The sequence below is a fragment of the Bombus affinis genome, chromosome 6 (genome assembly GCF_024516045.1).
Source record: "Bombus affinis isolate iyBomAffi1 chromosome 6, iyBomAffi1.2, whole genome shotgun sequence".
Classification (NCBI taxonomy): Eukaryota; Metazoa; Arthropoda; class Insecta; order Hymenoptera; family Apidae; genus Bombus; species Bombus affinis.
In genome coordinates, this window is record NC_066349.1 from 14155673 (window position 1) to 14181685 (window position 26013).

Below are 26013 nucleotides of genomic sequence, written 5' to 3' on the forward strand. Positions count from 1 at the left end.
TAATAAATACAATTTATGCATATAACATATAACATTTATATATAATAGATTTTTAATATTATATAATATTAAACAATTCTTTGGAACGCAAAACTTCAGAGTTACGAATTTGCCGCGCTCGAATCGTACACAACGGCTAGTGTAAGTAGGACGTGTGAGAGGGCGCATGCGCGGCGGGAGAAATAAGAACGGTCCTGCCGGAGAAATCGCGGTAGCTCGTCAGTTTTGCGCCACACGGCAATGGCGTATGTTGTTGGTGTTTTTGTGTTGTCGTTGGTATCTCGCCGACAGGTCATATTGTCATTCCATCAAAATAAGCAACGCGAGTGCTCATAAAACATCGTACGAAAGACAATTCGTGAAACGTGACTGTATTTTCGAAAAGCCGCGGCGCAACCATCTCGCAGGATACCGGATGATCTACAAGTGATCCAATATGGCGTCGACCGATCTGTCGTTCGGTAAATGATAAACCCGTGTACCGTACGCACCTTTGACAAGGTCTTCCCGAGGTCGTCCGGTTTTTAAGATCAACGTGTATCCCTTTTAACGTTGTCGAGCGTTACTAACTCCATCTTTCTTTCTCTTCCCTTCTTTCCTTCTCTTAATAGCATCATATTTGCGCGTTGTGCTTTGTTTGTACAACTTTTTTCTCACTGTTTGTGAATTAAACGTTTCATTATTTATATTCGATCGCGTTGTAAACACACTTTCAAATATTACACGTTGGATGTATTTTTAGAATATCAACAAAATATTCACGATTAACGCTCAAATTCCATGGTAAAATACGAATTGATATTACGAATACGTTAAAGAAACGGTTAGGCAAAATTTAATTGGACGAATTTATTGAAACCAGTTTCGAAACATTGATCATCGATATACGCTATTGCATTCGCTATCTAAAGTTGATACATGTTTACGCAATAATAATTCTCATTAACATCTCTGGGGTTTTTCCTAATTGGTAAATAACGCGTTTGTATCGGTCTCTGCGTAATGCTAATTTTTCTGAAGAAAAGTGAGATTTCTCGTGAAGTGATGTCCTTTTATTTTGGTTCTCGTCGCGGCACCAAACCAGGCTGCATACCGGCGTTCTACAGAGAAGTCTACGAGAAGATCTGCTCTCCCACAAGTGGAAATGTAGAACGAGAGGTGTTTAAATCCCTTCTTGTCAAGTCTCAGCTGAGCAGCTCCGTTCTCAGCCAGGTACGTTTCCTTTTTGTCTCGTTCTTGTCTCTTTCTCCGTGTCGCTGAGCCTGTGCCAGCCACTGCCAGATAGAAAGAAGAGAGAGTACCGTGCCTTTAACTTTGTAATTTCTTCGCACGCCGCGCTTAGGTTAATGCCACCGTTAATGCTATAGCTGCGCGTTAACTCTTCTTCCGTATCGTATCACGGTTAAATCATTCATGCATACTAGATGAGAAACGCGTTTTCAACTTATTACATTTATCGCAATTAGCAAAGTTATTAGATTTAATATATTCTTAAATATAATAAATAATAAAATTATGATAATGAAAGTTATTAAATTTAATATTAGATTCTCTGAATTAATTTTTAAAGTGAATCGTATAACTAAATTTTTAAACTAATATTCCAAGCGATTTAAAACGTTCGCTACCAGCCTCACATATGTGCGTTATTTTTACTTTAACCGCTAAACAAATGGATGTACTTATCACAGAAAGCATTTACATATACGTCGTAAATACACGGCTGTCATAATTCAAATTACAAAGAAACAAAATGTTTAGCAAATATATATTTAGTAAAAATTAGAATTCTACGTGAATAGCGATCTGTAACATATAATACGTATTAAAAATGATCTCGTTGAATATTAAGGCTCATTAATAACACAAAGTATAACATGTACGATACAAGGATCGAAACATGAACTTTAATGAACACTTTGCATCAATATTCTGCGATAACAAACGCGGTAGTTAATATCTTGAACTTCAATATTTGAAAAACATTTTGAGTATAATTTAGGATATTTTTTATTTAAATTTTGCTTTTATGCAAATTAAATTGGAAAACAAAATTATTATAATAAGTAGAGCTGTTAAAACGTTGTTTTAATATTTTTTATCTTGATGCAAAGTATACGTATAGTTGTTTTGTGTACATACAGCATGGGATTATGCAATCTTTTACCGTTAGTGAATAGCAATGATTCAATGACGCATAATGAATATTATAGCAAATGCACGTTTCTAATCAAGTTTTTATAAAATTTATATTTTCCTGAGTAAATTAGAAACTGTATACAAAGGACAATGACTCATTGGAAGTTGAGAAATCTTTCCTATTAGTAAGCAGCTACATTTAAGTTTAAGAAACAGTTATTGTCCGATCATCCGTATAAAAATCGACCATGCTTCGTTAATATTAAACAATAATGGTCCTTTGTTGGTAACAGGAACAGTTCAACGTCCTGATTTTGAAACATGAATATTTTAATATACTTGAACATATTATTCTTTGCATTGCAGATAATTTAATATAAAATATAATATTTTACACAAGATAAACTACCACACGGAAATGGTAATTACCTTTATCTATTTCTTTATTTCTCTATTTCTTTATCTATTTCTCCTTTAATTTATTTCATGGTAAATATAGTAGATAATAAATATACATACTACTTACCTCTACTATACTACTATACTACTACACTACTACTATACTTAGGTAAATATACATACTACTTACATAGGTATAATAGATTGTATCTAATATAATGAACTATTTTAGTATTTATTTTCAACGTTTATATTAATATAGTAAATCTTAAGAATTACACGGTTTATTATTACTCGTAAAGCTACGGCATATGGTTTGTATCGTGATTCGTTTAGCCACGATAATGGTCAAGTGCATGCGTACTCGGAGGAAATTCAAAGTCGATTTTCTCGAAAACAAAGCCTCAAATGAAAAAAATACATTCCATATTTTCGACTTACTTCCTCACGTACGATCACCAGCTCCAAGTTATATCATCATCGACATTGGGACATTCTGTATATATTATACTACATATATTTCACAGAACGATGTAATTCTAAGTGGTAGAAATTACATTTTTTCCGTCAATGAAAATCTGGATTTAATGAGAATTATTTGTGTTGCTATCCGTTTACATTCTTCTTTAGCACGAAAACTTTGTATACTCGGGGTTCCTATATTTACATTTCTGGTTTATTCTGGACCGATTATCAAAATATTCTGTGCTTAGTTCGATAAAGATGTTATTGAATGTCTGGCTGGTGCAACGAAACGATCGTGATTCCATTCGAATCGAATTCGAAGACTGAAAGACCGACCGAAGCTGCCTTTCCCAATTAAATCTACTTTGACCAATTTGTAGTTGGTCGACAACGGTAAACGCGCTAAACGATCATTAATACGTCACTGTCAGCGCAAACGCATCGCATGACACGAATTACATATATACATCGACACGGTTAGATAACGAAATCGTACAACGGTATACGAACTACGTGCCCGAAACAGATAATACTGCGTGAATAAATTTCTCGAGTAGCGGTAGCGGTTTCCATTGTGGAAAAACCGTTTCAGAATTTCTTTTACGATTATCATTCGACGATTAAACGCCGCAGAACGTTCTTCTTGTCGATCCTACGTATTTGCGATCTCGTGTTATCCTTACGAATGCACGAAAAACATGAAGAAACACGAATGGCGGAAAAGAAGAGGATCAAATAGATATTCAAACCGTGCCATATGGTATTTGACTCGAGTCATACGGTATTTGGTACTAGTATCCGGTACTAGTATTCTGAACGGTGTGTCTGAATCACTGAGGTCACACGAAACGTGCATATTTAATGATATGATTCAACGTTTCGCCTATACGTAATCCTATTTAGTTGTCTATTAAGGCAAGGATTGGTTTTAAAAGAAAAATTGAACATTTTTCCTATCTACAAAGAGAGATTGTTTTTTTTTTCTTTTTTTAAATTATTTTCCACTTCGAAGATTCCCCTCTCCACTGCTCAATAATTTCCTGAAACAACGTTGGACAAATGTTCTTTTTAATCGTGTCTCTCGTATGTATAGATATATTTTATATAAAATTAATTCTTTTCTTTTCGATATTAATAAGAGATAGAGGTGTACATCTGTGCTGATTAAATTACACGCGTCGAATTTGCTTGTTTTTGAAGGATCGGTATCGTAACGTTTGTTTTATGCGATTATGCAATTTCAAGGCTATCTTCTATTATACCGTCATAAGTTTCACAAATTTATCCTTATTTGAAACTTCCTTTATCGTTCAGAGATATTATTTTACACTTTAGAGCATGTGCTTGTGTATAGAAAATATCATATGAGAAAAATAAGGATCTACGCGAAGTTGCGTAGCATGCTGAAACCATCCATCCTAGAATCCTCGAAATTATCATTCGTACAGGCAACTCGTGATCGTTGACAATTGCTTTGCGGTCGTTGAATAAAATTTCTTTCCGTAACGATTATATTGTCCTGTGTCTGCTGTGACGGTATCATTATTTTATCATTAACACGCCCGCTCACGATAGTCTGCACGGGACGCCCCTTTATAATAGTGGAAGATTACGTAGCAGGGTCAGCTACAAACGCTTTACAATGAATGCGTCTTACAGATCTCAATGTTTTCATATTTACAACGAAGATCGCAGGGGGGGAGGGGAAATAGTAATTCTAAAATTGTAGATATCTTTGGATCTAACAAGTTATTTCTATTTCTGACTATGCTACGTTAATCCCAGTATAGGATCTATTTTTTTATTTTTTATTTTTTATTATTATTATTTTTTTTTAGCAATGTTTTTTACTTTCTACTGAAAATCACTTGGGCATTTTCACGACAAGGATACAAAAGTTTTAAATTTTAAAGTTCTAGATCTGCTTATACTTGCGTATTCATTCGAATAATCGTTGCATTGAAAGTCCACGTCGCGTCAATATATTGAGTTGGCAACTAAGCGATTGCGGATTTTGTCATTACCATCTAATGACAAAATAACTGACCAACCGAATAACTTTTCATTTCGAAATTTTCAAGTCGTTTACACATCCTCGTGTCCCCAAGTCTTCGAGTTTCTATGTTTAGATTTTCAAATTTCCGAATTTTTCTAATCGTTCGATTCTCAAATCTGTTATCGCACAATAATTTCCCCCTTACTTTTACATCATTTCACTGAGGTTGGCGCACTTCCTTCTCGATAACATAAAAATCCAAAAATTTATAAAAATTCACTGCACGTTTTGCATTCATCGTATTTACGTTCGACAGATTACTCGTGTGAATCGAAAAATTAATTACTATAAAACTATAAATATTTTTAATCGGTATGACGAGCTTTTTTCTCTGCAATGTACGTTGCAAAATCACTTATGTTCCATTCGTAATTACTAGATTACGTCAAGTATCTGCCTACAGTTGTGAAGCGTATATTTATGAATGAAAGCACTATTCGTGTAGGATAGTTTCTTCAACTACATTAAGACGATCATACAGCAGAAAGCAACTCTCTATTTTCATAATCATGTGTTTAATACGATCATTTTATATCTGCGCGATACATTTTCCTAAATCGAACAAAAAGTTTTTCAAACTTATCGTTAAAGTCTTGCGCGAACTAAAAGCTGACAAAACGCTCGAAATTCGACGTGTTGCGAATCAACGTACCTGTTACGGCTCTATTTGCGAGCAAACTTTCTTTTAACGATATTTAAATAATTATTAACGTTTCGCTTGAGTTTTATAATCTTCAGGGAAGATTAGATCCTTTTAAAAATTTGATCGCGTTCTTGTAACGTTCCAAATTTTCACGCTATACCTTAACACAGGATAAACAAAGAAAATGTAACTACGTTTCTATAAAAACGTTCCTTCGTTGATCTCGCAATTCCACGAACTGCGATATAAAATTTATTTAAAAAACATTCTACTACGCGCTGCTTTGTCACGTTAGATTAGACAATCATCGGCAATTATCTTTGAAAAATCTGTCGAGCACGATTGTTGGGGTAATTAGAAACGACAGGGCGACACGACATGACACAACACGTCGCGATAGGACGTAACAGGGATTGAACGTCGCGTCTCGTTCATTGACTAACGACACAATCAAAATAACGTTACGTGGGTCGCTGCTTTATCGCTAGTCATCGCGGGTCACTATAAATAGGCCGATTCAGAAGATGATGCAAAGTGCCAAAGTGTCCCTTTGCTTTCGTGCTTGTTTACACGTATATTTAACCCTTTACGAACATTCTACGAAATTTTCATAGACGATATTTTTTTAATGTTCGTGCTCCTTTCATCTTATTTTCCACTTTTTCCATTTTCATAACCATAACCATCTCGTTAATTATCTAAATTCTGTGCTGTCGTATGATAATCACGCAGCGAGTAACGGTAAAAAAGTATTATCGTTGAATTATTGTTAACATCAATTTTGTTAATTACGATTCTCAATAGATATCTGCGAGTGAATAGTTTTAGAATGAAATAAATATGAGCGTAAGAGCTTTCATAACAGGATGATGAAATCTTCGAGATGTGAAACGTGGAATAGTAAAATTTTCACTCGCGCTGACGTAATGCCATATCTTTTCATGTGTAATTAACGAAAGTTGCACGAATTCGTGTTTACGCGTATTGGCTTGGCAACTAAATGCTTGCGGCTTTTGTCATTAGGCGGCAATGATAAAATCCGCAATCACTTAGTTGCCGAGCCAATACGTATAACAGCGGAGGAATCGAATAAAAAGAAAAAGATACCGTTCGATCGTCGGATATTTCTAGTTGGCGTGTCGACCTAGTTTGATTATCGATATTTTACGCATTTCTCTCGAGAATACGCTTAAAACAAAGAACACGACGGATTTATATGCAAGTTGTTTAAAGAGCTCTGTTCCTTCTTTTCTTTTATTAAAATCGACAAGTAGCTCGATCGCTTGTATTTAATTTTAGTCGAAAGTTGGAAACGAAATACATTTATATTTCTACGCGAAGAACAAAGGACTCAAACCTCAAGGCTGTACGCTCTGAAACGGAGGGAAAATCCTATCAAGCATCGCAATAAGAGAAAACTATCGAACGTAGTAAAACATCGTGCGCTACATGTGCAATCCTCTTCGACGAAACAGGTTTTAAATGTTAATGCATTTAGTCTTGCTCGTAATATCGTACGAAAAAACCTGTTCCTCCTATCGATAATTAATAAAAACATAATTCTCCCTCGTGGATTACGAAAGATTAGATGCTGAAGGGTTAAATTACTATTAATCGTAGTTGACACTGTACAAGTTTCGTTCAAAAAAAAAAAAAAAAAAAAAAAAAACATAGTGAAATTTCCATTAAAATAATACGATAATCTGAAAATAAAGTAATAAAATAAATTTTAAATTAGAAAACAGAAGAACGATATTAACAGGAAGCTTAGTAGATCGGGTTATAGGATCCTCGCACGCGTACCATGCGACGATCGACACGAACGTAGTATGCACGTGAGATAAAACCATCGTGATAGCCATAGTCATGAGTCGATCTCCCTTCCCTCTGATTTTCTTCCGTCGCGGACGAGACTAATTTTGTTTAATGACATTCCAGTTGTTTCGCGCTTTATACGATACACACGCGTTCGTCTTCCCTCTTCCTGCTTATCGACGCTTCTTTACTCCTATTTTCCTTTTTATTTCATTTCATTCGTTCCACTTGTATTTATTTCTCTTTTCTCGTGACCAATAACTCCGTCTAATTTCTTCTTTTTTTTACATATAAAACTTAATATGTCCTTGGTACGAGATCGACGTTGATCGAACGTTAGAAAGTTTTTCAACGTTCGGAGCTAAAAGATGTCGGACAGTGTTTTAAACGAATACTCTACGAGTACACGTGTATCTACGCTCGTATTTCCTCTTCCTGTTTACTGCTATACACATACACGTACTGCTATCTAGTGTTCCTGCCACTTTTTCGTTTATTTTCTCCTTCGTTATTACGTCCAGTTATATTATCATAGTATCAGGTACAGTTCTCGCTTTATTTCATTTACTCTCGTTTAGTATTTTAGAAGAGAGCCTCGAAACATTAATTAATTAATTAAACAAAGTATCCACATCTGTTTCTGCATATCGACCGACGTAATATAAAGCCGCAAGAATTTTCAAATCAAACCTATGAACGATAGCGTCATCTTGGATCTCCTTAGACGGTAAATACCTTGACCTTTCCTAAGACCAGGCTGATCTCTACGTTCTTTCATACACGCACATGCACTCTTCCTTCTCTATAAAAGGAAGATGTTTCATCGACGATCCGAATTCCTAATTGGTCGAGAATACGAGATAAACACAACGATGAACAAAAGCGTTTTAACACCGCGACATGTACAATTCGCAACGTTGAACGCCGATTAAACTACCACACGAGTAACACAACTTTCAAAAGAACGCACGAAATCGGTAACTTTCCTCTCGACGTTCGATGTTCCGTGAAAATCGTCTGAAAAGAAGATCTTAAGAGACTATTCGTTCAAATTGCGGTCGTTCGTGCTTTGCAATGCTGTGTAAACGCAAACGGAGAATAAAATAGGAAAACGGTTGTTACGTCGGGTCACGGGCAATCGTATTTCAGAGGAGAATTCCTCGGCGCGATTCGAATGCAACGAAGGTAAAAAGAGAGAAAAAGAGAGAAACAGCGAAAGAGAGGGATTATTGAAATTGAAAAGACGAGCTGTCGTGACGCGCACACTGCCAGCTTTCGCGGCGATTGTTCAGCGACCAGGTTCGCACGTACCGCGAACAAGGGATTTATTTTCATTGTAGTTTCCTTTACCGGTGAACTTGATCAACGATTAAGGATTAATAATGCTCGTGAAACCAACTAGAGAAGGAGCCTGACGCTTTCCAACAGCGAGAACAACCACCAGAACACACTGCACTCTCTGTCCACTTTTGTATTTGCCCGTATTTCACGTTCGAACGCACTCGCTTTTCCTTCTTTTTCCATTCTTCCGTCTCTGCCACGGTCCCATTCGCACGTCCTTTATTCGCTTCCTAAATCTTTCGTCGTTTCTTACAATGGAAATCGCCCAGATGTTAAATTAGTCTTGTAAAGAGAACACGTGGCTATCGCGGGCACTTTACGGGATTTGACTCGTTAAGGAACGAAATAACTGTTAGTGAAAATTAATCGCAAGTATTAGGTTGTCCGAGAAGTTTCTTTCGTTTCATAGGGCGATAATAGATGAACAACAATTTCTGTTTTATATTATTTTATTGAATTACGTACGATCAATTTCTATTATCATGTCCATGCATAATTCAATAAACTAATATAAAACAAAAGACATTGTGCGTCTATTATTTCCTTATAAAAGGAAAGAAACTTTTCGGACAATCTAATAGCTCTGAGAATGCGTATAAATAATTCCCCCTTTACGATCTTGTAGTATTTTCTTAGATTTATCGGAGTATCCTTTTATTTTCCGAGTTTCGAAAGTTTGTATCGCCTTTGGATTGTTTCAGTTCATAATTTTGTAGCTTTCTTAACATAATATTGTATAAATATAATATTAACGCATCGTAAGTAATAAGCAAAACCTTCCTTAAAAATAGCTTCGCTTCCCGTCTCCTTTTTCTCTCTCCCGTTCGACCCTGTTCTACGTTGAAATTCATCTTCGCTCGTGTTACGTCGAAGACACGGGCAGTGGTGAAATTAAGAAAGTCACTGGTCGTTTCCTCGCGTCGTCCGAATGATTTCGCGTAAGTTTAAGGTAGGAAAAAAAAGTCATACTGGCAGAGTTTATTACGTGAATCCAACAGAGTGGCAGTTAAAAATGTTAGAACAGAGAATGTCGAGAGCTGATTTTAGGAGGGTTCGTATACTATGAGTTTGGCTCCTATGGAAAGGGTGTCAGGTCAGAGATGGTCATACTGTTACTATTTTCTGACACTGGAACACTCTCTACGTTGTCGTTGCTTGTGGCTTGCGGGATGTTCGTTAGATCCCCCTTGGTTTTTCTATCGCTAATTTATGGCTCTGTGACGTTCGCAAATCACCGACTGACATCCTTACGTCTTACCAGATGATCAGCGATGCGACGATGGATGCGCCTGTGTCACACGCTCAGAAGCAGTAATAGGATAGGCTAAACATCCCGCATATCACAACCATCGAAACAATAACCAGATAGTAACAGAATAGCCGTGTCTGACATACACTCGACGATAAAACCCCTCCAGAGGGATCAAACCTTAGTATAACAACCCTGCGAAATCAGCTCTCAACACCTTTTTCGTTACAACGCTCTGAACCGTCACTCTGTTGGATTCGTACAATAAATTTTACTATCTTATTTAACGCTAGAACTACCGATAGTTAACACGAAGCTATTTCTACCAAAACCAGTGAAAATGACTGGTCTTTAAAAAATACGTATAATAATAGAATATTTGTATATTTATTGATTTATTACTTTCTTACAGAAGCAATTCCATGTTATGTAGTACATTTTTCGTATTATTAGTCCATCTGGGACCATCATCCCTAAATAACACATTTACAAAATTGTAGAACCAGTCATTTTGACTGATGTGGTATTCCTAGCGTTAGCATCTAACGATCTAACGATCGATCCGCAATTTTCCTGATAACCGATATCGTCATATCGAATGATAGGCAATAAAAATTTAAAAAACGAGTGGCAAGTTGTACAAAACGAGGAAACTGGTTAATCGGGGTTCGACGAACAGATTGCAGGACCCTTTTACACTTTGACAAGTCATTTTTACACTTTACCGGTCATTTCGACTAGTATTGGTACAAGTAGCCTTGATACAAAATTATTTTCAGTTTGAATACATAAAGAAAAACAAAATAAAATTCATTATATTATTCTTTTAGTTATCGTTGCGAAAGTCATTACCTCATTGTGGAAGAAAATATAACGCGAAGTAGGAATTTTAAAATAAAATTGTAAAACCAGTCGATTCGACTGGTATGGTAATTCTAATGTTAAAGTTCAATTTTTTAGCTTATTTATGGAACGTTCGGAAGTACGAAGCGAGGAAATCATCGGGGATCTGTCAATTTCGTGATTTCTTGTGTCTTCTACGTAACATCTGCATTCTGACAAAAACACGGGAGAGAAGTAGGTAGGTTCGATACGTGACAATAAGTCGTTAGTCTTGTAGAGACAAGTTTAATCGCATCCTGCTGTCGTATGCCAAGAAATTGTGATTTGAATACATTGCGTTGTTAAAGCTCGTCTTATAAAGAATCATTTGCATTCTACAGTGATTTGTATCTTGAATAGGAGATATGTTCAAGTTCATTTGTATTCTACTAACTTATTTCCCTACTACCGTAACATTCAAAACTAATGCAACAACCTCTTGGAAACTACTTCTCTCCTCGAATCTATCCGTCGAATGTTCGATTAATGGAGAAACTTTTTGGGAAAAAAGCAACGGAGAATGTAACTTACGAGCGTAGCTCTCGTTCTCGCTTAAGAAAATCTGCGTTATCACTTTTTGGTAAAAATGCTCGATTATAAAATAACACGGACGATGGGTTATCGTGAATGTCGGAGCAGAAATCTAGATGCGCGTAACGTGCTGTCTGCGCGTATTCTGCCAGATCGTAGAAAGACAGAGAGCCAGTGGGAATGATAGAAGGAGAGGTAAAATGGCAGAGCAAAGTTATAAAAATTCTTGGAATGCAGTTACTTTCATTTATGGCCTAATCCTTCGGACTCGTTCGCAGTGTTAACCGAGGTTGCACCGTTAGTCGAGTGTATCGCGCGAATTACGTCGAATTAAATCGTTTTTAAATTAAATCAGGACTCTCCTCCGTTTCTCGTAAATACGTACTCGGCTTGCTTTTCGTTCAATCCCATACGACTCGTTGCCTACCATATACATATACACGCGATACATAGTGATAAAAATTAGGTATATTTGTAAGTTATAAGAAAGATTAGTTGCTGGTATCTCATCCGGTTTCGATTAACCTCGCAAGTGAAAATAACGATGAAACGGCAAATGGAAATTAAGGATGAGGCGAAACCAGTTACATTTGTTAACGAACATACCTTCTTTTAGTTTTCGATAAATACAGGTTTGGTATAGACTGGCAAATTGTAATTGCGACTGTTCGCTGATTCGAGATGTATAAGTTTCGCCTTTTCGTTATTTAGTAACATGATTCGGACTAGCATTAGTATTCTTTTTTGATTTCGGTTCGTATAGAAAATTAAATCGGTTCGTATAGAGATACAAAACGTATAGAAAATAAGTTGTTGCCAGATTTTGCGTTTCGGTTATTCGGTAACTCTTTGTCTCTTTGTCTGAATCGTTTTTGGATCTTTAAACGTGAGATTATTTTTCCTTTTCTCTTCTTTTCACGAGCACCTGTTCACACGACACAAATCGTTTCGTGGTGTTTTTCCAAGCACTGTTGGATTTAGGTGATAAGGAACAAAGGGAGGAATTATTTCGTACAACCCTGAACTTTTATCGGTCACACAGCGTCGAGAAAGTCGTCTCCGCGCGGAATAAGGCTAATATTCTTCCTTCTTTCTCATGGTTTTCCTCGCAAACCTGTTCCATAATTTTCCCGCGCGCGCCTTTTGCGCAACCGTGTTATTTTCTGCTAGCCGTGCCTTTCAGATTTCAGGTTGCGGTTATCGTGCTATTTTGAATAGAAAAAATCCAATGCAGAGGCGTGAAAAGAATTTTTAGAGGACTGGAAATTGATGGAAAGGAACTGGGAGTGATATTCGAATAATCGAACACTTTTATGCACAGAAACTTTTTCTTCTTTTTTTCCTATCCATTACAAGATTCTCTAAAATTCATGATAAATAACAAAATGATAAATAATAAATGGTAATCGTAGAATCGATCTATTCCGGAATACGTTAAAAATCTTTAACGGCTGAGAAAAAATAATTTCTTGAAGCTATAATTTCCACGCTTGTTTCAACCTATGCGAACTTCCGTAGAACCTGCTGCGTGAATAAAGATAATACATCTTCGTTATGTTCTTTACGAATTATATAACGAGAGAAAAAATACACACGATTGTCAGATAGGAATGCAAAGGACAAGACTCGGCGATTCGTTGCTATTAAATTCGACCTTGATTGAATTTCGTGTCGGCAATGCCTCGTCGTGAGAATCGTATCGACGGTAAAAGAAAAAATTGTCGATGTGCAACTTTCCTGAGCCAGAATAACAAAACGATTGCCAAATGGAGAGGAAGTTGGAAAAAAATGTTTTATGCGAAACTACAGTCTCCTTTAATTTTCATAAAAATACAGAATCTTTTATACAAAATTTCTACGAATGTTTCCATTAAAAATAAAGTTGCTGAACGAACGAATTTAACTATGCCCATCTACGAATTTACCAATATCTTTCACTTGATAAAACGTTTAATCAAATAAATGTAACAAATTAGTTTTACGCCGTGAACATAACGATTCTAATAAATCTGTTTCGATGCATGCGATTAATATTTTAGCGTGCCGATATAAGTATCTAGATTTCGCATTCGTTTAGTTAAATATTATTTTAATATAACTCATAGGACACGTGTAAAGATTCATCGCCATAGCAGAATTAATTGCGCACATTGTACGTGTATTTTGACGTTAACGTTACGTTAAAAGTCTATATTCCATCTTTAAAAATCTTGGGAAAAAGAAAGCGGGATTTCCTCGTGGATATTGTTTTAGACTTTAGCAATCTTTTCTCTTCTCCTTGCAATTAGATATGGGAACTCGTGGACAGCAAGACGGGTTATCTGACCAGGAGCGGATTGTACAAGGGTCTTGCTCTAGTCGCGTTTGCTCAGCAAGGGAAGCACCCAAGCGACAAACTTCTGGAGAATTCCGAATCTCAAGGTACGTTACTCGCTTTTTTCATTCGAACGTAAACTTGACGCGATTAAGAATAATAGAAAAGCTTGTATAAATTGATTTTATGATACATACATTTGCATATATAGAATCTTTCACTTGCTATAAATTAACGAACCGAACGAACGACTTTCTCTTCCTTCTCAAAAGATTCTAAATCGACGTAAACACCCAAAAATACACCGACGAAGAAGTAAGCAGACTTTTGCTACTGTGCGTTCGACAGGTAACGGAGTGCACGCTACTAAAAGCAACGCTGTAATTAGCTCCTTAGCACACAGTGATTTCTGATAATAGAAAGAGCGTATCGCGATTAACACCCATGCAAAGAAACCTGGTCTTTATTGGTGTCACTGACCAACACAATCAGTCGTTTCCCTTATCGCGAAGAAAACGTTGCTTCATCACGAACGAAAGCTGTTCACCGGAAGTACGCCGTTCTTCCGATAATCTTTCCCGCTGTGACTCTGTCGTCCATAGTAAAATCGTCCATAGTAAAAAATTCAAATCGAACAAAATAAATTGGTAGACGAGTTTCATTTGCAAATGAACAAACAACCGATTGCACGACTCGTCCAATTTTTCGTACGATTAAGTTTCTCAAGTTCTGACCGATTTTCTTTGCAATTGTTCTACGTTGTATTCTACTATTTGACGTAACGAGGAGCGAAAGGACGAACAAGCAACAAAGAAGCAATGAAGGATGAGCATCGGATCTTATCAGGCAACAAAGTGTCGTAGGTCTGAAAAGCCTTTTCCAGTATCGAGGTTGCGGCTACGACGATGATTACCTTTCACATTGGTGAAGCGACAATGCTTCAAGAGGTTACTTGCTTGTGACTTGGAGAATAATTATAATAAACTACACGCGATCTAATCGTACCATAGATTTTATCGATACGATCCACGTTGTCGCCATAAATTATTCGTCACCTAAAACGGATAGATAAAGGAATAAAAAGGGAGCTAACATGGTACGGTTATTATCGACTATATCCTTGCTGATTTTTCAGAGTCTTGTTAAATTATAGTCTTGTCGCGACTGGTCCGTTTCGTTCCATCCAACGCTTTAAAATCTTTCTTAATGTTTGTTTTTTCCATAGAGTTACCTGTTCCTGTTCTGGGCGACCTCTCCGAGGTAACACTTTTGGCTCAAAGATTGCACAAAGGCAGCAATCCAGCCAAATTGAATCTCACTTATTCCGATATATGCAATCTGGATACGATAGAGGTGAACTTAGTGCCTGAGAAAAAAGGAATCTTTTTGAAACACGTGGAGTATCAAGTGACCAGCAAAGTAGGTGTTCTTCCTTTTTTTAATTTTCTATACTTGTAAAAATACATTTTTAATGTTATTCTCAATTTTAGCTTTTGATATTTAATTTCGATTTCAATTCTTATTATACGAGTTGGTCCCATTTTTTCGAAACGTAATGCATGCGGTTAAGGTTCAAGGAATTGTAAAGCAAAGTTCGTTCCTTCGTCTTGAGGCTGGAATTAATTATATATTTATAATACGCTCGATTATGGAAGGATGGTTGAAAACGGTTTCTTCTATTTGCAGAGATTCAATTCCGTCGTTTATAGACGTTACAACGACTTCGTGTCGTTGCACGAACTTCTCTTGGCGAGATTTCCCTACAGGTTGATACCGAAATTACCACCGAAGAAAATCGTAGGAGGTAAAGTCTTGGTTTCTTCGTGTATTCTATAATGGTAGAAGAAAGTAAATTAAATTTATCCTTGACTGTTAATTTACTACTTAGAATACTGCAAGATACATTATTCTGATTATAACAGACACGTTCTAATATACAATTAACGATACACGATCTGTAAAATAAATATTTACAGCGGATTCTCAATTTCTCGAAGAAAGAAGACGATCTTTGCTAAGATTTCTCACCGTGATCGCTCGTCACCCTGTAGTGAGCAAAGACCACATTGTACAATTCTTCTTTACTTACACCGGTGAAGAAACGCAACACAAGATCCGAGAAGTATTTAGGCGAGTGCCCGATGAGTTCGCGACGTCAGAATTATCGTCGAGGGCAAAGGAACTGGTGCCACCGGAAACATTAACCGAATTTGCAAACAGCCGCGACCAAATCAGAGTAATACTTCTTGGAATTTCTCGACTGAAGAATATCGCTGACTGTCTGGCAATCAGATCGCATAGTTACGGGTTAGATATGGCGGAACTGGGTACGCAATTAAGCAATTTGGCCTCAGAACCTCATGGCACCACGGCATGGGCCACCGGTGGTTCCACTATTTGGCAAGAGATGAAGAAGGGCTTCCACATAATTTCAAAGTAAGCGTCCAAGCGAGATAACGTGAGACTTCGTTCGATGTATCGAGAAAATATTTTCGATATTGAATCTAATTTATCACCAAGCTACTAATTACTTTATTATTTTACTATATATTTACTCTGTTCTAAAGGAATTCCCATGTATTCGTAATTTCAGAGAATTTAATCTACTTTCAACGAGAGCTCTACAACAAGCAGTCAGAGAGGAAACGAGAGTATGTGAAAGGCTGAATCTGCTGTTGGACGTGCTAGTGGCGCACAGAATCCTATGCGAAAGGCACGAGCGTGGTGTCAGCGCCGATCATCAGCGCGCATTATCTACGATGTTGTCCTTAAAGAAGAGGCAAATGCAGGGCGTTATACGCGGAACTGACGTAAGTAAATCCTTCGAGATGGACGAACGGCAAACGATGATTTACAGCCTTAAGAAAAGTATATTTATCCAATGACTTAACTCGACTCTCTGTAACCGCGTGCACCGTCATTACGTGATTATTCGGAAATTGCTCAAGGTCTTTTATGTTAATGTCAGAGGAAAAATGTGATAATATATAATCTCGAGCTTGTATCGTCTTACATAATTCGTCCCAATTGAAAACAGGCTGATGTGTGCAGCTGTTGCATTTCCACAAGTTCCCTTACTCCTTTGTATTGATTATTATACCATTCATGTTTCTTTATAGCTTTAGAATGAGTTTGGACCGATACTAATGGCAAAAGCAAAATAATGTGCCATTTCCTCGTATTAGTATTATTAGATATTATGACTTTATTTTGTAGTAGTACGTAATATCGTGTAATAGTATATCTTATGACAGAGTATAAATTATCAAAAGTAAAACATTCTTATTAGCTGCTTTAATGTCTCAAATTTCTTTTTATTTACAGAGTGACACAGTCGAATACCTGGAAAATAAGATGGTTGCTCAAGAATCGGTGATTGCAAATGTCGAGTTGCGAAATTGCTTTTCGTTACACTGTTTACACATGGAGACGCAGCTCGTTCATGCTCATTTGGAAATACTCGCCACGGTTCTACAAAGTCTTGTCAATGTTCAAATACGCGGCCATTCTGAGGTAAGATTCCTTCACGATACCTACATATCTTATAATATACTTTATTACGATAATTTTTACCGTGTTTATGCTATCAAAAATAAACGAAAGCAAAAAAAAAAAAACGAGAATTTGGTAAGTGTTATTCATAAATGTAAGAAAGAGAAAAATATTTTTGTTGCAATCTTTCGTAAATATATCAGGATGAAAATGATCGAAGTATTATTTTTACCAAATATTTAAATAAATAACATTTAAAATGCGCCATAGCTCGCTGAGGTGTGGAAGTTGATAGAGCCAACAATTATGAAGTGTTTACCAGAGAAATCAACCAGTGGATCAAATAGAATTTCATAGCGCGGAACGAAAACCTAGGTAAAGGTAAGCTTTGTTATTAAGAAAGAAAAATGTCGCGAAATAATTATAACGGTTATAAGATGCTCATATTAAAAACATTTAAAAGACAAATAGATCTAATTGCGCCATATATCAATATTAGTGACAAACACTCATTTAAAAAGAAGAATCCAGGTGCAATACGTAATTAAACATTTGCAATTAGATGTATAAAAATATGGTGTACATGCTATTATATTTTAAACATATACAATTCGAAGACTTTTGTAATACATTCCTTGTTGTGTACTTAATATATTTTATGAGATAACCGATACTCGTTAGACGAGCATGTAATATTGTATATATAATAAATGACGCTTTCTTTTGTAAAGATGAATAATTAGATAAAACTCCTGTATAAAAATACTAAAAACTTGTAAATAATTTGTTTACCGACATATTGTGTTTTTTATACGATTTAGAAATCTGACGAGAATTAATGTAATTTCCGTGCATCACGTTGATCGTGGATACGCGGTATATTTTACACACATTTATATACGATACCCGCCTTTGTATACTGGCAACAAAATATATATTGTTATTGAATAATCGTATTTATTTACTTTTACATTCCTATTAAACTACGAATTATTTGGATTCAATCTTAAATGTAAAGATTTTTAGGTATACTAACACAGGGAAAAAGAAGAAAGTAAAGTTTTAAAAAGATTGTTATTATATTATAGTGTAACTTTTTTATTATCAGTATTTTACATTTAATTCGTATCAATTATTATTATTTGTTACCTCAGTTTAAAAACATATAACTTGTTTCCAATCTTAAGATATATTTTAGTGACATTTATATATCTTGCCTCTGCATGTTCAATCAAAAATTGATTTAATTTAATAGTCAAAAAGTGTGCTTGATCATCTAGAACTGACAGTTCATTGCCAAGACACCATAAAAAACTTACATGATAAGAAGAATCCTAAATGTGGAAAATGATAATTTATTATCATTATTACCGTATTATAATCGCTTATGTTATAAAGCAATAAATATAAAACTTTTATCAAAAATAACTTGTTGCACTTTTGTGTAACATGTATAATCATTGCTTAAAATACGTTACTTACTTCATAAAAAGCTGGTAAATCATATTCAGCAAGGAACTTATTAACATTTTTCACAAAATGACCAAGGACTCCTTTACAATCGATACATTCTATCCCAAGAAATGTTCGAGTTTTTTCCTCGTTAGTATATGCCCGTACATTTAGAAGCTCCAAATTAAACTGATCTGTCTGCTCACATAACTTCTTGATCTCCTCTACGAAGGATTCAATCCAATGAAACTTTAAAATTAAAGTTCTTGATAGACTAATATGAAATTCTTCAGAAAATATATTACATTTAACTGGAACTTCTCCCAAAACTGAAAACATCCATGAGAGCATATCCTCGCTGGGTTTATCTGGAATTTAAGGTAGCTGTAATGATTTTATTCTTGTAATTAAAACATGTATACCTTTATTAAATACTAACAGCCAATATAAATTAAAGTAGCCCAGTTACCACGTTCATGTTTAAAACTTCTTACTCTTCCCTCATGTTGCAATGGATTATCATCTACTTCTTCATGATGAGGAACACCTTTCCATGATGTAATGCTTCTAGGCAAAGGTAATCTATAAAATAAAAGTTATTTTCTATGATTTTTTTAGTACAAATATTTAGTTTACTAAAACTTTTTTTTAACTATTTATTTCGAATTTAAATCTTCAAAGTCTAAACATAGATAATGCACGCACATGTGATACCTTCGTATAAATCGTTAAATCTGTTTATAAAAGTTACAAAATAAATAATCAAATATATATTTCTCAATACATGCATACTGTAAAAATGAATAGTTATTCCAATTATAAACATACCTAACAATTTATTAAAATGTATTTGAATACTTATAAGAAATCGTAAGTATAATAATTATAAAAACCAAAGAAGATAGATACCGTTTAGAATTTTCCTCAGATTTACTGTTATCGTTAATTTCATCTTCTTCAGAATCAGAAGCGTACGTACTTAACAAATCTAAACCTGACATAGTGTATAATATTTGTAATTAACTTAAATCTTTCATCCTTTGAGGTTATATTTTGAAATTATTTATAACTAATTGTTCGATTTTTTATTTTTTCAAAATACAGTCATGTTTCGGTAATATTTAATCTTTGTTGTTCGAAATACATTGAGTTTATAGATTATAAGTACAAAGAAAATAGTAATATTAAAATTTCTTTTAATGACTTTCGAATGGCATTTGTAAGGTTAAGTTTTCCAATCTACTAAGCCACAAATACTAACATAACATAACGCAAAATAAAATAACATATATAGTACACACTATGTTAATATGTACACACATATATATACATGATTTATTGTAAAAACTAATTAAATAACTTTGTTACATTTAATTACTAAATATGAAGCAAAATAAAATTTCAATTAAAAACTGAAGTTGATGTTATAAATTTATTGTAATTTCTACACAAATCAATGAGTTATCAATTTACAAATCTATATACAAACAATATTTTACAAACATAATATTAAACATTCTTTAAACTTCATTATATCATAATTTTTTCTTCTTATATTACTTTATTACATTTACTTATTCACTAAAATCTTCTTCATCACTAAAATATTGGTTCTTTTTATATCTTTTGCCAGATTTATGAACTGATCTACTTTCCTCCTCATATCCCTTATTTCCTAATCGGTGATTATTTTCTAATTCTTTTTGTCTTTGCTATAATGTACATATAAATAATAAATACAAATATTTATTACATTTGGATCACATTAATACATTACCTCTAATGCAATAGCAGCGCTTAATGTTTCTACTTCTTCATCCCAATTATCCTCTGCTGATTCATCATCACTATTTTTATTCAAATTGCTTGTTTGGTGAGTATTAGTTTTATGTTTTTTTCTGATTCTAATCTTTTTTAATGGTGGATTTCTTGGTCCTAATGTATTGTTCCTACAATTGTATGATAAATGTCCTTCTTCACCACATTCATAACATTGAGATTTATCTGGATAGTCTCTGCGACGTATAAATTCAGTACTCCTTCCATTATCTACTGCTATGGAACTTTTTATTGTACGACCACCTATCTGTTAAAAAGTAATATATGAAAAATAATAAGTTAGGATGAATATTATTACATAAGAAAAATTACATTTTACCTCTGTGTTATTTAAATTTTTCGCACAACTAATAGCATCCTCTGAAGTAAGAAACAATACAAATGCAACACCTCGGCTTCTTCTTGTAATTCTGTTTTTCATTACTGTCACTCTAAAAATAAAAAAGGTTATACTTCAAATATGTATAAGATTATACTTTAAATTATTTGATGTATATGTAATGTAAAAAATTTCTTTTATTCTCAAAGTATTGAAAATTTTTATATTTTATTAAAATCAAGATATATAAGAAAATTTAATCTGAAAATATGTGAGGATTAAGAATATAATAAACAATAATTTTTATACAATTTTTGATGAAAGGATAAAGGTAGAATATCAGGATAAATGAAATATATAAAATACTTAAATAATATATTTCTATAAATATATATTTAATAAACTAATAAAGAATTAAAAAATCAGCTACTTAAATTTCATAACTTACTTTACAATTTTGCCATAACTCTGTAAAAGTTGATGTATATCATTATTTGTTAATGAGAAAGGTAAATTTGAAATATAAACTGTTGATTTACTTGGAACTACTCCACCACTCATTTTTACATATTAAATTTCGATTATTATTTATGACGCTTGTGTTTAATTTAACCTGAAATATAGGAATAGAAAAAACGACGATTATAAAGTTAAAATGTTATAAAATGTTTGTCATGCATTGTATTTCACTTATTTTCTCTTATTGAAATATTTATATTCAGTGACGCATTCAATAATTATAATTTTATACTAATATTTTTTTGCAAGCAAAACTGCTTTTTTGCTCCATTTAAAAAACTATTTATTATATTAGAAATTAAGTCATAAAAGCAATTAACAATAATATAATATGTTTCGTAAATTGAATTTAAAAATCTTTTTCTACAGTTTAAAACGTATATAATTCGATATGACATATTTCAGTAATATTTCAATTTTATATTAAACAAGAACAACTACGTTAAAAATACTCACAAAAAATCGTTATAATTACTTATATGCTATGTAATATTAATTCTTGCATACATAGTGGAATAACTGTCTTGTAAACTACAAGAACATATACCATAAACTGAGCTATCAGTAGTACCAACATGTAACAGACCATACACATTCACAAGCATACATTCAAATTAAATGAAATAAGTTTCATTCTTTGTTAAATTATATATATTTAGGGAAAAAATTAGGTTAAAAACTTATTTATCAACAGGTACAAAAAATTTATAAATAAAATAATTTCATTTTATTTGTTAAATTGGTATCACACATATATAAGTTCTAATAAAATTTCATATAAAAGTAGTATAATATACAAAAAAAACTTCAAAATGTATTACATTTTTTCTCGAAACAACTTCTTATTTAATTTAAATAATTTGCATGAAAGGTATGAAATTTATCTTAATCTATACATCTGTTAAAAATAAAACATTCAAATATTCAAAGGAATGTAATACATAACATTGAAATTAAAAAATGTATATTTATAAAATAGTTTAAATGTTGAGTTTAATTCTTTAAGTACAAAATTTACATGTAACGCAATTACATATATCATTTCATTATATCTCTACAAATTAACTTTCATAAGTCATGTTCAGGGATGGCTTTTTCTAAATATTAATTTAAAATATCTGAAATACTCTAAATAAATTTTATTTGTTATAATTAAATGGAATAAATTACTTTTAAATATAATAATACACTTGTCTTTTTAAATATATGTAGTTTTAACTATCAAATACTAAATTTGATATTTTGCTATGATGGGATAGCCAAGTACATACGCAGCATCCATTAATAATGAACAAATGTCTCGAATTTGATTGTTACTGTTTCCATGTAACAACAATTACATAAGAAGATAAGTATAGTTTGGTCCACTTTATTCTGTGACTATTTTTTTTTATTTACAAAATGTATGATACAAAATAGAGCAGACGGAACGAAATATTAAATATCAATAAATTAAGAATAAAAGTGAATGCAAAAATCAATTGATCGCTAAAGGATAGTATATTAATTGTGTGCAGCTCTCTTACCATTCATGTAACCTATCCATCGTTCTGCTGTAGTAGTAAAAATCGGATCATTGTCAATTGAATTTAAAAGAAGAAGTTGATTAACATGAGTAGAATGATAATCCCACCTAGCTAAATTTGGAGCCGCTTTTAACGTAAAATGACGTAAATCATATGTAGTACCAGAACCTGTATCGTATAGCGTTAACATGTTTTTCAAGGATGTCATACCCTGATTAAAAAGGCGAGATGCTTCTACCGCATCCTTACCTGTTGCTATGCTTTTAAGATCATACAAACCAATTAAAGAATAAATAAACCCATTAAGTATAAATGAAGAAGGTGTCGTAGGGTATTCTTCGTACCACACGTATTTGCTTAAAAATATTGCAGCTACGCCGCCTTTGCTAGAGGATACCTTAAAAGGTTGCAAACCTCTAATAGCAGCTTGCAAATATTTTTCTTCGCCCGAATGATAATATGCTCGTGCTAATACAGAAATTGCATGTCCTTGACCCATACTAGAATACCTGTAAAAATATGCATTTAAATAAATATATCGTAATAACATATATATAAATTAAATAATTTATTAAAATAAAATACCATCCAGGTTCAAGAGTAGCCATTCCTGGGGCTACTTTTCTTCTGACAGGATTTGCCCATCCACCAGAACTAATGTTCTGGTTACTAACAAACCATCTAGCTGCATCATAGAATTGTTCCATGTGTTCACTTGTAGATAATGTTACGTTATCAATCATTCCAGATCCATACAACGTCATTTTCACAATCTGTAAAATAGATCATTCTTAACATTTATTTTTTTATTATCTTATAGCAGTTGTTAAGTATATACATTACCTTTAATTTCGAGCGAGACATTTTCTTTTTATTTTTATCATTTAAGTATAAACCTTTTTGTAAATCTATTACTAGGTCTCTAGTGAATCTTCTCCATTGATGATTAATTTGACCAATTCCATAATAAACGTGATTGTTATATATATGCAATACTATGTTACTAGTAACATAATGAAGGTAATACATTTCTTTTCTTTCTCTAGATTGCAATGTGATCATAATGCTTCCATTATCTTTAACATTAAAATCCCATTTCAATACAAAATCAAGTACATGATCTAATTTTAAGGTAATACCAGATGTACTAGTTTCTGGTGTTGCAAATCTCATTACATAACTGTTAACATGTTTATCAAATATTCTAGATGCAATAGATCCTTGAGGTATAATCCATTCTCTTTTAACTTTATCAGAGTCTTCTATCACTTTTCTGTGAGGTTCTGGTTCTGTCAAATTTTTGCTATAATGTGATAATCCAAATTGAGCAATTTGAGTAGGATAATAATATCCCTGACTTTCCCATTGAGTAGATATTGGTACTCCGTCATTTCCACTAATACATTTAACACGTTCTCGAACTTCAACATTATAATTTTCAAAGGTCATAAACACTCCTCTAGGATCATATTTTCCTTTAGGATTAACGATTTTGGAATAACTGTGTAACCATTCAAATCTTTCTAAGCCATCATACGTGGCTAATTTTCCATAAATCTGACGTATTTTAAACATATTAGTATTTTCTTGTGATTAATCATTTAGTTTACCTTTACTACTTACCTCAAAATATTTATGAATAAATGAAAATGGTATATAAACTTCATCTCCTTCTTTACGACATCCAATAGAATAATCACCATTTATATGACAATCTATCTCCTGATATCCAGTTTCTAAGTTTACTCGGTCCTTTATATATATATAAAAAAAAAAACAATAATAGTAAATAATAAATATTATTACTATATAAAATTTCTACACCAAATAATTTTATAGAAATAGTAATGTATGTTAAATTTATATATTTGACTCAAATTATGCTTACTTTATGCTGAAATTTTGATTTCCAATCAGTGTTTTTAAAAAACGATGGGCTACCACAATTATTCCATGATGTTAATATTGAGCTTAATACTGCAACTATTATTACAAGTAATAATGTTTTAAAGTTCAACCTCATCATCATATAAAACCTGTCAGTTTGAATGAAAATGATTTTTTATAAATAATATCAATACATAGGAAGATTAATTTTATAAAGTATAAATAACATTGCTATGCAATGCTTACTTACAAGATGTTATTAAAATTCTTGCCTTCCTATCTGTTAAAAACAGCTTCGATTAAAGATAAATATTTTTTCCCCCATTTTTTTTAAATTGTAGAATTCTAAAAGGAGATAAATTCATTTCTTTAAAAACAACAAGAAACAAATGGTAGCAGCCGATGACAACTTTTAAAATGCATATATGTGTTCACCTTTTTTATGGATATTCCCTTTACATTTTCCATTAAGGACTTTATATGTTTAATCACCGATGGTTATCGATGTTAGCTATTGTTTCATACATTCCACTCATAATATCGTTTGCAGTAACCAAAATATTGTATCTGTTCTCGCTAATTGCATTGTCTATTTTATAAAAAAAATTGCATGCATTCTTGATTTAGTGTCAGTAGCATTACATAAATTCCCTAGAATTCGTTTGCGAAATATTAACTATGGGTAAAGTTTCAGTGGTTTTAAGAAATCTCGATTACATAGAAGGAATTTGAAGAACAGATTATATATTTGCATGTGTATCAATTTTTAACATTTCGCATGAATTTTGTATATTATAATATACTTTGTGAAGAAATATTTTTAAATACTCTAAACTTTAATATGATATAAATAATAAAAATCTTTTGTTTACAAATTCAATTGATTATTGATAATATTTAAAACTATTAACAGCCATTCTTCGCCATAAGTTCATATTGCCCATTCTCGCAGTTCATTCGTTACCTTGCACCTAAATTTATAAAATTAATTATATTTTTTCCATGTAAATTCTCTCTGCTTTCATCGTATGGAATTATACACAATAACACAAAAATATTTTTTTTCTGCATTATGCAGATTACACAAAATATGAGCAATCGTAGTTTATAGTAGCGATTCATAATTCTATGGTTGAAGGTTTCTT

The 26013-nt window shown here is 33.1% G+C and overlaps 4 protein-coding genes and 1 long non-coding RNA gene across 9 annotated transcripts; 1 reads left to right on the top strand and 4 right to left on the bottom strand.

Moving 5' to 3' along the window:
* The first annotated feature begins 200 nt into the window (after nt 1–200).
* Nucleotides 201–18277, top strand: LOC126917461 (sorting nexin-8-like). 3 transcript variants are annotated; one of them, XM_050724351.1, is made up of 9 exons: nt 201–461; nt 1085–1212; nt 13809–13941; nt 15060–15253; nt 15521–15638; nt 15811–16270; nt 16428–16644; nt 17159–17347; nt 17597–18277. In XM_050724351.1, the coding sequence occupies exons 1-9, from the start codon at nt 437–439 to the stop codon at nt 17681–17683; spliced, it is 1551 nt and encodes a 516-aa protein (XP_050580308.1). In that variant the 5' UTR covers nt 201–436; the 3' UTR covers nt 17684–18277. The 3 variants fall into 3 exon arrangements, with proteins under 3 accessions (XP_050580308.1, XP_050580307.1, XP_050580309.1); XM_050724350.1 differs by lacking the exon at nt 201–461 and having other exon boundaries at nt 1043–1212; XM_050724352.1 differs by lacking the exons at nt 201–461; nt 1085–1212 and adding an exon at nt 6405–6443.
* On the bottom strand, nt 388–3198 carry LOC126917479 (uncharacterized). Its single transcript, XR_007710972.1, has 2 exons — nt 2980–3198; nt 388–1274 (listed from the first exon to the last, which is right to left on the bottom strand). It is a non-coding gene; the product is annotated as an uncharacterized LOC126917479 (long non-coding RNA).
* A 109-nt stretch (nt 18278–18386) lies between the features above and the next one.
* LOC126917470 (U6 snRNA phosphodiesterase 1) lies at nt 18387–20430 on the bottom strand. 2 transcript variants are annotated; one of them, XM_050724376.1, is made up of 4 exons: nt 20282–20430; nt 19218–19360; nt 18809–19146; nt 18387–18660 (listed from the first exon to the last, which is right to left on the bottom strand). In XM_050724376.1, exons 1-4 carry the CDS (start codon nt 20293–20295, stop codon nt 18472–18474), a joined length of 684 nt encoding a protein of 227 aa, XP_050580333.1. In that variant the 5' UTR covers nt 20296–20430; the 3' UTR covers nt 18387–18471. The 2 variants fall into 2 exon arrangements, with proteins under 2 accessions (XP_050580333.1, XP_050580332.1); XM_050724375.1 differs by lacking the exon at nt 20282–20430 and adding an exon at nt 19688–20055.
* On the bottom strand, nt 20192–23119 carry LOC126917473 (zinc finger CCHC-type and RNA-binding motif-containing protein 1-like). Of its 2 annotated transcripts, none has more exons than XM_050724382.1 (5): nt 22982–23119; nt 21385–21549; nt 20937–21048; nt 20556–20864; nt 20192–20490 (listed from the first exon to the last, which is right to left on the bottom strand). In XM_050724382.1, exons 2-5 carry the CDS (start codon nt 21495–21497, stop codon nt 20353–20355), a joined length of 672 nt encoding a protein of 223 aa, XP_050580339.1. In that variant the 5' UTR covers nt 21498–21549; nt 22982–23119; the 3' UTR covers nt 20192–20352. The 2 variants fall into 2 exon arrangements, with proteins under 2 accessions (XP_050580339.1, XP_050580338.1); XM_050724381.1 differs by lacking the exon at nt 22982–23119 and adding an exon at nt 21912–22071.
* LOC126917459 (D-glucuronyl C5-epimerase B) lies at nt 22403–25970 on the bottom strand. The gene is made up of 8 exons (XM_050724346.1): nt 25833–25970; nt 25304–25519; nt 25119–25213; nt 24870–25017; nt 24605–24733; nt 23825–24538; nt 23567–23754; nt 22403–23490 (listed from the first exon to the last, which is right to left on the bottom strand). Exons 4-8 carry the CDS (start codon nt 25008–25010, stop codon nt 22959–22961), a joined length of 1704 nt encoding a protein of 567 aa, XP_050580303.1. The 5' UTR covers nt 25011–25017; nt 25119–25213; nt 25304–25519; nt 25833–25970; the 3' UTR covers nt 22403–22958.
* Nucleotides 25971–26013: the final 43 nt, after the last annotated feature.